Raw genomic sequence first — 12,482 nt, 5'->3', positions numbered from 1 at the left:
TGAGGCAGGATCTTGCTCTGTCGCCCAAGCTGGAGTGCAGTGGCACAGTCACAGCTCACTGCAACCTCAACTTCCTGGGCTTAGGTGATTCTCTCACCTCAGCCTCTGGAGTAGCTGGGACTACAGGTGTGCACCCCCATGGCTGGCTACTTTTCTGTATTTTTAGTAGAGATATGGTTTTGCCATGTTGCCCAGGCTGGTTCAAATTCTGGGCCTCAAGTGATCCTCCTGCCTTGACCTCCCAAAGTGTTGGGATTACAGGCGTGAGCCACTGTGAATTATATGATTATATGATTCACATAATTTTAATATATGATTGACATAATTGTCATATAACATAAAATTTACCCTTTTAAAGTCTATAGTTTAGTGGTTTTTAGTATATATTCACAAGGTTGTACAACTACCACCACTATTCAATTTCAGAATGTTTCCATCACTCAAAAAAGAAACCCAATACCTGTTGGCAGGCGCTCTCTCCCACCTCCTAATCCTGTGGCAACAATAAATCTACTTTCCATCTCTATAGATTTGCATATTCTGGACATTTCCTATCAATGGAATCAATATGTGGCCTTTCTTGTCTGGCTTCTTTCACTTAGTATAATGTTTTCACAGTTAATTATGTTATAGCATGTGTTTGTATTCATTCTTTTTCATGACCAAATAACATTCCATTGTGTGGACCTACCACACTCTGTTCACACAGTCCTCTGTGATGGATACTTTCTGCCATCTGAGCCACCTGGGCTGATCAGTGCCTGGGGCAAGTGGTAACTCACAAATCTCACAAGTCAAGCTTCTGTATTCTAAGGGTAGACAACTACTTGGTTTCTGTCTGCTTTGTTCATCCTCTTGAGCCTTGAAATAGATTTTAAAGATATATTGTTCAGATTTAAGAATTGTTACCTGTGGGAGGGTTAGTCTAACCAAGCTGCCCTGCTCTTACCAGAAACCAAAACTGCCCTTCAGTCACAGGGGTAGGCAGCCAGGTGGTTGACTCAGCTCCTCTGCTGGGATAGCGAGATTTCTGGCCAAAAGAACCTCTCCGATGGTGCCTGGGTACCACTGACCTTTTCTTTTTCCTTTTTTTTTTTTTTTTTCGAGATGGAGTCTCGCTCTGTCGCCCAGGCTGGAGTGCAGTGGCATGATCTTGGCTCACTGCAACCTCTGCCTCCTGCGTTCAAGCGATTCTCCTGCCTCAGCCTCCTGAGTAGCTAGTATTACAGGCACACGCCACCATGCCCAACTAATTTTTGTATTTTTAGTAGAGACGGGGTTTCACCATGTTGGTCAGGCTGGTCTCAAACTCCTGACCTCATGATCCGCCCACCTCAGCCTCGCAAAGTACTGGGATTACAGGCATGAGCCACCATGTTGGTCAGTCTGGTCTCAAACTCCTGTCCTCATGATCCGCCCACCTCAGCCTCGCAAAGTACTGGGATTACAGGCATGAGCCACCACGTCCGGCCACCACTGATTTTTTCATTCTTTCTCATTCTTCGTGGGCCCTCCTGCTGTTGTAGGCCTCCATGAAGAAGTGGACTATTCTGAGAAACTGAAGTTCAGTGATGATGAAGAGGAGGAAGAAGTTGTGAAGGACGGCAGGCCAAAGTGGTAAGGACCCGTTCCTGCCCTATCAGCATGAGTCATCCCTGCTTAGTGTTGTTGTGTACCCAGAGCATTTCCCAGTTTCCATAGCAACCTGGAATGGCAGACAGATGCTGTTTCCACTTTGTTTTGAGGGTGACAGCTATTGATGATGGCTGTGAAGGAGGGGAGCCAGGGTTTGCCTGCAGGTGTGACTGTGTCCTGTGCATAGTCGGCCTCTTCACCACTGCATCAGTGTGTCCCCAAGTGTGTTATGCAGACCACGTCTTCATGGATTGCTTGTGGCTGTCATGCCCAAAAAGGCTGCTGTGGCCAAGCAAGTTTGGGAAACCTCCCTGGGTTCAACTTCTTTTTTTTTTTTTTTTTTTTTGAGACAGGCTCTCACTCTGTCACCCAGGCTGGAGTGCGGTGGCATGATGTCAGCTCACTAAAACCTCCATCTCCTGGGCTCAGCGATTCTCCCACCTCAGCTTCCCAAATAGCTAGGACCACAGATGCACGCCACCATACCCAGCTAATTTTTATCTTTCTGCTGGAGATGGGGTTTGCCACGTTACCCAGGTTTGGTCTCAAACTCCTGGGCTCAAGTGATCCACTGTGCCTAGCCTCAACTTCTTTCTTTACTCCAGATTCCTCAGAGCCTTGAACATGCTAAAGTACACTGGGGGCTGGGCACGGTGGCTCATGCTGTTAATTCCAGCACTTTGGGAGGCCGAGGCAGGTGGATCTCTTGAGGTCAGGAGTTTGAGACCAGCCTGCCCAAGATGGTGAAACCCCGTCTCTACTAAAAGTACAAAAATTAACCAGGTGTGGTGGCGTGTGCCTGTAATCCCAGCTACTTGGGTGGCTGAGGCAGGAGAATTGCTTGAACCCAGGAGGCAGAGGTTGCAGTGAGCCAAGATTGTGCCACTGTACTTCAGCCTGGGCGACAGAGCAAAACTCTGTCTCAAAGGAAAAAGAAAAAAAAAAAATTAAGTGCACTGGGGAGGTGAAGAAGCAGAATGCATGCCAGCTTTCCTGAATTTATTTGACCCTGTTAATTTTGTCTCTTTTTTTTTTTTGGATCATTTCCTTGGACTAGTTTAGTTTTGTTTAATTTCCTTTAGAAAATACTGCATTGTACTCTCATCCCTCTAGTTTTTATAATGTTAGTAGCATTTGCTAGTACTTTTAAAATAATACCCCACAATGGCCAGGCACGGTGGCTCACGCCTGTAATCCTAGCACTTTGGGAGGCCAAGGCGGGCGGATCACGAGGTCAGGAGATCGAGACCATCCTGGCTAACACAGTGAAACCCCGTCTCTACTAAAAATACAAAAAAACTAGCTGGGCATGGTGGTAGGTGCCTGTAGTCCCAGCTACTCGGGAGGCTGAGGCAGGAGAATGGCATGAACCCAGGAGGCGGAGCTTGCAGTGAGCCGAGATCACGCCACATGCCACTGCACTCCAGCCCGGGCAACAGAGCGAGACTCCACCTCAAAAAAAAAAAAAATACCCCACAATTAGTTGGGCGTGGTGTGCACCTGTAGTCCTAGCTACTCAGGAGGCTGAGGTGGGAGGACTACTGGAATCCAGAAGGTCGAGGCTGCAGTGAGCCATGATTGCACCACCGCACTCCAGCCTGGGTGACAGAGTAAGGCCCTGTCTCAAAAAATTAATAATAACAATCATACCTATGGTTGTCATAATTTGTATTTTTTGAGTACTAGCAAGTAAGAATTTTTCCTTTGCTTCCTTTATATAATGCCTGTTTCCTTCACATTTATTACTGCTTTCCGTTAAAATGTAATGTTTTATATTGTTTAGATGTTAATGCTTTGCTGTTGTCTTGCAAATATTTTTCTCTGTTTTCTTGTCAATAACTGAATATTTGTTTAGTCAAATCTGTGAGTCATCTTTTTCTTTGTTATTTAATCCTTTACTTAAAAGCTTCCTAAAGTAAGTGCCCATCTTCTGGAAAGAGTTGGTAATAATCTTTGCTACTCTTTTTCTGATGACACACAAAAAATGAAATTCTGTAATTTCCTTTCATGCTGTTTGATTCAGCTGAAGCTTTGGATGCAGTCGGGACATACCTATGGGTCAGTTCCTGGAACACTAAGCTCAGAAGGAGTTGTGATCAAGAATTAAAATCAAAGGCAAAGACATAAACTCTTAGAGACTGATTGGAGCAGTAGGACACTCTGTTCCTTGTCTCTTTGAGGCGATGGGAACTGCATATTCCCCTGAAGGAACTGGACATTGGTTTTGGAGACAGTTTTGCCCCTGACTTTGACCAAGGGCACTTCAAAATCAGAGTGCCCGAACGATCTCCTCCTGAAACCTGCTCTTTTTCTTCATGTTCTCTGAGCTGGTTGGTGACCTGGTAGAGACTTAGTGCATGCATCCATGTCTTATTTGGCATCTTTATTTCCTCATACACAATTGGCTCCCAAAACTTGCCCTGACTCTGTCTCCTCTTTTCATTTTCTCTGGGGCCACTGGGACCTCCTCCTTTTCCAGACCATCCATGGGTCCACCAGTTCATCTCCATCCTTTCAGCCTGTCCTCCATGGCCCGTCCTTGACACCCTACCCATAGTCATCTTCTAAAAACACAGGTCTTTTAGACAGGTCAGCAGCTTTACTGTGGTCTCCATTTCTCACAAAGTCAGGTCGGAATCACCGTTGTCCCCTCTGTAATTGTTGTCCCCTCTGTAATTGTCCCCTCTGTAATCTCCTAAGCTGTGTTACCTGCCTCGTCTTCCCTCCCTCGCCACGTACGTGTGTGGGTAGACACACTGGCCCACACATCTGCCATCCCTGATTCCCGCTTTTCTCTGATCTGCAGTATTACCGGGCCCTTGTAAATGCTTTGCCCCAGCACCATTGCTTCCATTGTGAGGCGTCCAGACGAGCATGGCACCCATCCCCTTCTTGTCCAGCCACCCCTGCAGCTCTGTTTGGAACACCTCCTCCTTTTCCATGCTGTGTGGGCCCTGCTTGTCTCCTCTTGCTCTTTTTATTGTGGCACTGTTTAGTAGTCATCTTTTGTTCTTTTGAGGGGCATTTATTGAGCAACTGGCTTGTGCAGAGCATAGGGAGGGAGATGTACCAAAAGGAGACGGACACGCACCTGGGAGTCCTGGTTCAAATCTGTGAGCTCCTCCCTGTGAGGGGTGCCCCGTTAACCTTGATGAGACTCAGCTACTGACTTTTTAAATCAAGAGTGTCCAATCTTTTGGCTTCCCTGGGCCACACTGGAAGAGTTGTCTTGAGCCACACATAAAATACACTAACGATAGCTGATAAGCTAAAATGAAAAAGTCACGAAAAAATACCTCATAATGTGTTTTTATTTTTTTTTTTCTGAGACGGAGTCTTGCTCTGTTTGTTGCCCAGGCTGGAGTGTAGTGCCGCGATTTTGGCTCACTGCAACCTTCACCTCTGGGGTTCAAGCACTTCTCCCACCTCAGCCTCTAGTAGCTGAGATTACAGGTGCCTGCTACCACACCTGGCTGATTTTTGTATTTTTAGTAGAGACTTGGTTTCACCATGTTGGCCAGGCTGATCGGGAACTCCTGACCTCAAATGATCAGCCCGCCTCAGCCTCCCAAAGTGCTAGGATTACAGGCGTGAGCCACTACGCCCAGGCCCTCTTATAACGTTTTAAGAAAGTTTACGAATTTGTGTTGCGCTGCATCCAAAGCCCAGGGCCATCCTGGGCCACATGTGGTTGGACAAGCTTGCTTTAAAGTGAGGATCATGAGGACTTTTTTTTGCATCGGTGAAATAGTGTGACATATCCTGCCTGGGGCTCTGTTTATGAGAGTGACTTGATAAATGGTGGGGCTGAACTGTGGAATTCACATGGAAGTAGTGGGAGTGGTGGTCCATTCTAATGAAGAAAATGATTTGGACAGCTGACTTGGGAATTCTCAAGGCCTCTGACCAGTGAGATCAGAAATGCTTGGCCTGACTGCAAAAACTTAACATCAAATGTGGTTTGTCCTAGGAACAGTTGGGACCCTAGGAGGCAGCGGCAGTTGTCAATGAGCTCTGCAGACAGTGCGGACGCTAAGCGGACTCAAGAGGAAGGGAAGGACTGGGCTGAAGCAGTGGGTGCGTCCCGTGTCGTCCGAAAGGCGCCAGACCCTCAGCCACCGTCCAGGAAGCTTCATGGCTGGGCACCAGGCCCTGACTACCAGGTACCAAGGGCCCTTGGCTGTCCTATGTATTTGTACTTCATTGAGTTCGGTGGCTGGGTTTCTGAAAAGTCCTAAGTGGGCATTTCTTTTTCATTTTTATATTTCTTCTTTTGTTAAAATATTTTCTTCATAGAGACAGGGTCTCACTATGTTGCCCAGGCTTGTCTCAAACTCCAGCTCAAGTGATGCCAAAGTGCTAGGATTACAGGTGTGAGCCACCATGCCCAGCTGTTTTTACTTTTTTTAAGATAAGGTCTTGCTCTATCCTTCACCTCCCACCCTCAAGCGATCCTCCCACCTCAGCCTCCTGAGTAGCTGGGACTACCTGTGTGCTGCCACACCTGGCTCATTTCATTCATTTTTTGTAGAGACGAGGTCTTACTATGTTGCCCAGGCTAGTCTTGAGCTCGTGGGTTCAAGGGATCCTCCTACCTCAGCCTCCCAAAGTGCTGAGATTATAGGCATGAGCCACTGTGTTTGTCTTCTTGTTTTAGTTAAAAAAAAAATTAAAACAGCTGGGCATGGTGGCTCACACAATTTGCAAGGCTGAGGCAGGGGGATTGCTTGAGACCAGGAGTTCGAGACCATCCTGGCCAACACAGTGAAACCCTATCTCCAAAAAAAAAAAAAAAGCCAAAGAAATAATTAAAACAGCTTCAAAGTGATAGAAAAGTTGGAAGTACATTACAAACGATATTTTTTCTAAACTGATGGAACAGTAAGTTGACAACCTGATGAGACTCTTTACACTGTGGTACTTGTTTCCTACCAAGATGGGGACATTCCACCCAGGTAACTACAGTGACTTCCAGGAAATTAGCCTTGATAATTGATTGTCGTTTAATCTGCAGGCCCCATTCAGCTTTTACCAGTTGTCCCATTAATGTCCTTACTCGAAATAATCCAGTTCAGAATCACACACCTCTAGCCTTCTTTAGTCTGGATCAGTTCCTCAGCCTTTCCTTCACTTTCATGACTTTGAGGCTTTGGAAGATTACAAGCCAGTGGAATGCCCCTCAAATTGGGTTTATCATCATCTTTCTTGTGAAGAAGTCCACAGTTTCCATCCTTGGCAGGGATCTTCAGGCATGACCTGACTTTTCTCATTTCATCCCACCAAGGCAACCACGACTTCATCCTGTCCCCCTCTGGCTACGTGCACTTTGGTCTCTTGATTAATGGGGTGCCTGCCAGGTTTCATGCTGTAGAGTTACTCTTTTCCCTATTTGTAGTTGATAAGAATTTTGTTGGGAGAAACTTTGAGACTGAACGTCTCGTTTTTGATCAAGCTTTTAGTTTACTCATTTATTTACATCAGTGGGTGTAATCTACTCTCACCTGGTTGGCCATTGGGTGTTCCTTCAGGCCAGTGTGTGTCCTTTTTACCTGTTCTCCATCCTTTTTGGAGCCCTTCCTTCATCTTTCCCGGATGCATGACCTGTCTTGTCCTGGGTCCGCCCTTTCTCCATGAAGTCCTAGTTCCTCTTAGTGAAGGATGATATTTAGAAACCAGTGTCTGAGACCCAGCAGGCTCCTTGCTGCTGGGGTGTCACTGCTTCTGGGCCTCCTCAGCGGACAGTTGCGGGGAATGTATGTAGGTGTATGTGTGTGCACAAATACACACTTTCATACCTGTATTATTTCTGTACCTGTCCATATGGGAAACTGTGTTCTCATCGATACCTCCAGTTCCACAGACTTTGTTCCACTTCCTCCCAGTGCATGTTTGCACCTCCTTTCTGTGACAGTGAGAATCTGTCTCTCATCGTCCCTCGTATTTATACTCACTTGGTCAGTCTCCCCATGTATGACCAATCTCATTTCTGCTGCCACACTCTCTCCCTTGCACATATGCCCTCCTTGCCCACTCAGATGTCATTGTCCCCACTCCTGGATGCCCTGAATGTCCCTGCTGGGCCAACTCTGCCTATGAATGTCCCCCTCATCTAGCTTGGGCTTCGGCCCCACACCTCCACGTGCATGCCCTCCTCCCCTTGCCTGGGCTCTAACCATTTGGAGTGCAGTCAGCCGCCAGGACTCCCTGGCACCAGGCTCCTGGCTTGCATTGCCACACCTAGTGACTCTGGGACTGGACTGTTGAGGAGTGGGAGGGCTGGGGAAGGGGGAGTCATGACTTTGAATACACTTGGTAAAGCCTGCTATTTTCAGTGCTCTTTGCTATTTATTTATTATTGTTTTTGGAGACGGAGTCTCACTCTGTCGCCAGGCTGGAGTGCGGTGGCGTAATCTTGGCTCACTGCAACCTCTGCCTCCCGGGTTCAAGCGATTCTCCTGCCTCAGCCTCCCGAGTAGCAGGATTACAGGCGTGCACCACCATGCCTGGCTAACTTTTGTATTTTTAGTAGAGACAGGGTTTTGCCATGTTGGCCAGGCTGATCTACCCTGATCTATCCACCTTGGCCTCCCAAAGTACTGGGATTTCAGGTGTGAGCCACTGCGCCCGGCCTGCTGTTTGCTATTGAAAGGGCTCCTATTCCACATTCTTATAAAATGAAAATGCCCCTTAGCTACAGTCTTCTTATTGAATATTTATTGTATGCCAGGCACATACATATGTGCTGGGTACAAGAGATACAGAAGTGAAACAAAATAGACACAATGCCACTGCTCTTGGAAATTATTCTGCAGTTAATCCACATTTTCATTCACATGTTGAGGTTGCTCCGTATTCCTTTTTTTTTCCTTTTCACCAGTCAAGAAGTAGTGCTGATCAGTATTCAAAAGGTTTCACTTTAACCTACTCATAACAGCACTGTAAATTAGCTGAACATCAACAGTGATGAAATCTATATACTAAATTTATGTATCCAAGGCATCTTCTGACCAAATTTCTTTCATTCTTTCTTTTTTGAGACAGAGCCTCACTTTGTCATTCATGCTGGAGTGCAGTGGTGTGCTCTCGGCTCACTGCAACTTCTGCCTTCCAGGTTCAAGCAGTCCTTCTGCCTCAGCCTCCCAAGTAGCTGGGATTATAGGCATGTGCCACCACACCCAGCTCATTTTTGTATTTTTAGTAGAAATGGGGTTTCACCATGTTGCTTTGGCTGGTCTTGAACTCCTGACCTCAGGTGATCCACCTACCTCGGCCTCCCAAAGTGCTAGGATTACAAGCATGAGCCAATGCACCTGGCCTCTTCTGACTGAATTTTTAAGAAAAATTTTAAGAATTCTCAATTCGGCCAGCCGCAGTGGCTCACACCTGTAATCCCAGCACTTTGGGAGGCCGAGGCGGGTGGATCACGAGGTCAGAAGTTCTAGACCAGCCTGACCAACATGGTGAAACCCCATCTCTACTAAAAATACAAAAATTAGGCAGGCGTGGTGCCGCACGCCTGTATTCCCAGCTACTCAGGAGGCTGAGGCAGGAGAATTGCTTGAATCTGGGAAGCAGAGGTTGCAGTGAGCCGAGATCATGCCACTGCACTCCAGCCTGGGTGACAGAGTGAGACTCCGTCTAAAAAAAAAAAAAAAAAAAAAAGGTCTCAGTGCAAATTACTTTGCAGAACATTTAGTCTATAAAATGATTGCTAATTTCAGGGCCTTTTAGGAAGGCACATCAAAGGTCTTGACGGTGTACATGTGCCCTCTGAGTCTATTATTTCCTTTCCAGGAAATTATCTGAAGGAAGTAATCAGGGCTAGGCGTGAAGGCTATGTGCAGTGGTGTATTGAATCCCATGGGATAAAGGCAGATAGGCAGATTTTGGTATGAGCCATGAACTGATCAATACACAGCCGTTAGAAAGGTATGGATAGACGCTCAGGTTCGATGGCAAAGTGAAAGGAAACTGCACGCTTCGGTTCCGATGATATTATATAAAATGTACCTTCATGCCTCTAAATTGGAAGTTTATAATCTTATGATTACAGTACTTACCTCTGGCTTATGAGAAGTTAATTTTTAGGAAACTCCTTGACTACAGTAAATTTGTTGTATATTTCTTTTACTGAAGTTTAACTCACCTACAAGAAAAGGCCTAGATCCTGTTTCTTTGATTTGATTTTTGACAGCTGTATACATTTGTGTTACTAGCATTCAAAATAGGAAGTTCTGTCTTTTTCTGATACTCAGATCTCATTAGAATTTCAGTGGCCAGAGCTCAGGTGACAGCTGTCCATCATTTGTCCCATTGCCAGGTCTGCATGCTGCTTGACCCCTGTAGACCAGTAAGAAAGGGTCCCAGTGTCGAGCTTTTCATTCTTCGTCTTTGGCACTCTGGTTGTCCAGTAACTGGCAACCAGCAAGAAACTCAGAAACGGATAAAGAATCCAAAAGAGATTTTTTTTAGGCATGCTTTTTTTTTTTTTTTTTTTTTTTTTCTTAATGGGATCTAGCCTTGTCCCCTGGCTGGAGTGCAGTGATGTGATCTCAGCTCACTGCAGCCTCCTGGGCTCAAGTGATCCTTGCCACCTCAGCTCAGTAGCTGGGACCCATAAGCATGTGCCCATCCCCAACTAATTTTCGTATTTTTTGGGGGGGCTGGGGGGTAAATACGGGGTCTCACCATATTGCCCAGGCTGGTCTCGAGCTCCTAGGCTCATGCAGTCCCCCACGTTGGCCCCCACAAAGTGTAGGAATTACAGGCATGAGCTACTGTGCCTGGCCAGACATGCTTTTTTTTTTTTCCCCCCCAGATGGAGTCTCGCTCTGTTGCCCAGGCTGGAGTGCAGTGGCGTGATCTCGGCTCACTGCAACTTCTACCTCCCAGGTTCAAGCGATTCTCCTGCCTCAGTTTCCCAAGTAGCTGGGACTACAGGTGCACTCCGCCATGCCCAGCTAATTTTTGTATTTTTAGTAGAGACGGTGTTTCACCATGTTGGCCAGGCTGGTCTCGAACTCCTGACCTCGGGTGATCCACCCGCCTCGGACTCCCAAAGTGCTGGGATTACAGGCGTGAGCCACCGCGCCCAGCCAACATGCTTAATAAAGTTCACTTTGAAGCTTTATGTCTGACAGTGAATTTCATTTTCCTAGGGCTCTTTCTACCCAGGGGTTTATGTATTGTTGTGCGGGCAGGAGTAGCAGTTTTCGTGACCCAGGAATGATCAGTGTGGCTTCCTGTTCCGGTTCTTAGCCTTGGAGGCCCTTAGCTTGCATGCCCATCAGCAGTGGTGGGAGTGTTTCTCGTGTGCGGGTCGCATGTTGCTTTGCAAACATGGTTTTCACCTTCACAATCCTAAGAGCTTCCTTTGTTGTCCCCATTTTAAAAACAAGGAAGTGAGATATGGAGAGTTGGCACTTGGCCTAAACCACATTTCACATACAGCAGAGGCCAGAGCAGGATTCGAACCCAGCTCTGTCTGCCACATGCCTGTGCTGCCTCTTGAAGGTGCTTGAGGATCTTGGGAGGAGAACTGATCCCAAAGTGGGAGTGGTTCCTGTATCCCGGGTCCCGGACCCACCGCCTTATCTCAGAGACATTCTCTTGGCAGAAGTCGTCAATGGGCAGCATGTTCCGGCAACAGTCCATCGAGGACAAGGAGGACAAGCCCCCACCAAGGCAGAAGTTCATTCAGTCAGAGATGTCCGAGGCAGTGGAGCGAGCCCGAAAGCGCCGGGAAGAAGAGGAGCGCCGAGCCCGGGAGGAGAGGCTGGCCGCCTGTGCTGCCAAACTCAAGCAGCTGGACCAGAAGTGTAAGCAGGCACGAAAGGCAGGTGAGGCCCGGAAGCAGGCAGAGAAGGAAGTGCCCCGGTCTCCAAGTGCTGAGAAGGCATCTCCCCAGGAAAACGGCCCTGCTGTCCACAAAGGTAAGAGCTGGGCCGTCTTCCCACCAACTGGAAACCCTGGCCTGTTGTCCTCGGCTTGTTACTTGCAACTGCCTTCCTTCTTAGCTAGCAGAACGTACTGCCTTCCTTCTTAGCTAGCAGAACATATGGCTTACAACGAGATCGTATTGGGAAGCATCAGTTATTAAGAGCATAGGCCTGGGTCAAATGCCTGGGTTCTGATCCTATTTGAACTTCTTTTTTATAATTTCAACTTTTACTTTAGTTTCAGGGGGTACATTGTGTGATGCTGAGATTTGGGGTATGAATGATCCTATCACCCAGGTAGTGAGCATAGTACCCAATAGGTAGTTTTTCAGCCCTTTTTCCTTCTCCCATCTGAACTTGTTAAACTAGCTGGTGAGCACCTCACCTCTCTGAAGCCTGTTTCTTCATCTGTGAAATGGGATGAGTATGTACCTGCCAGCACGCGGAGGGGTGTACAGCACGCTCCAGTTTCTGGGACATTGAAACCATGCATCTACTCACTGATGATACTCACCATCGTCACTATTATCCTCGCTATCCCTGCCTAATCAAAGACACGTGTGCTCTAGGACTTTAATAAAACCACAGATCCTTTAACATGGAATAAAAATAAGCCCACTTGCTTGGTAGAATACATTTTTTCCTGGTGTTGATTCTAAAAGGAATGGATCACATGGCCCTATTTTTTTTTTTTTTTTTTGAAATGGAGTCTCTTTCTGTCACCCAGGTTGGAGTGGTGTGATCTCTGCTCACTGCAACCTCTGCCTGCCGGGTTCAAGCGATTTTCCCGGCTCAGCCTCCCGAGCTGCTGGGATTACAGGCGCGTGCCACGACGCCCAGCTAATTTTTGTATTTTTAGTAGAGACAGGGTTTCGCCATGTTGGCCAGGCTGGTTTGGAACTCCTGGCC

At 47.1% G+C, this 12,482-nt stretch overlaps 1 protein-coding gene across 25 annotated transcripts in view; it reads left to right on the top strand.

The window, feature by feature from the left end:
* Positions 1 to 12,482, top strand: part of PRRC2B (proline rich coiled-coil 2B) — a 128,458-nt gene that overhangs the window by 81,741 nt on the left and 34,235 nt on the right. For 16 of the 25 annotated variants that reach the window (XM_055117556.2, XM_055117558.2, XM_055117555.2 and 13 more), the window contains 3 exons: positions 1,527 to 1,617; positions 5,606 to 5,798; positions 11,252 to 11,567. In XM_055117556.2, coding sequence (XP_054973531.1) covers positions 1,527 to 1,617; positions 5,606 to 5,798; positions 11,252 to 11,567 — 600 coding nt within the window. The remainder of the gene's footprint in view (positions 1 to 1,526; positions 1,618 to 5,605; positions 5,799 to 11,251; positions 11,568 to 12,482) is intronic. The other 9 variants (XM_063594121.1, XM_034929318.3, XM_063594123.1 and 6 more) reach the window with 3 other exon arrangements.

This window comes from Pan paniscus, chromosome 11 (genome assembly GCF_029289425.2).
Source record: "Pan paniscus chromosome 11, NHGRI_mPanPan1-v2.0_pri, whole genome shotgun sequence".
Lineage (NCBI taxonomy): Eukaryota > Metazoa > Chordata > Mammalia > Primates > Hominidae > Pan > Pan paniscus.
The sequence above is the reverse complement of the archived record's forward strand: the minus strand, read 5'-3'. Positions and strand labels throughout refer to the sequence as shown.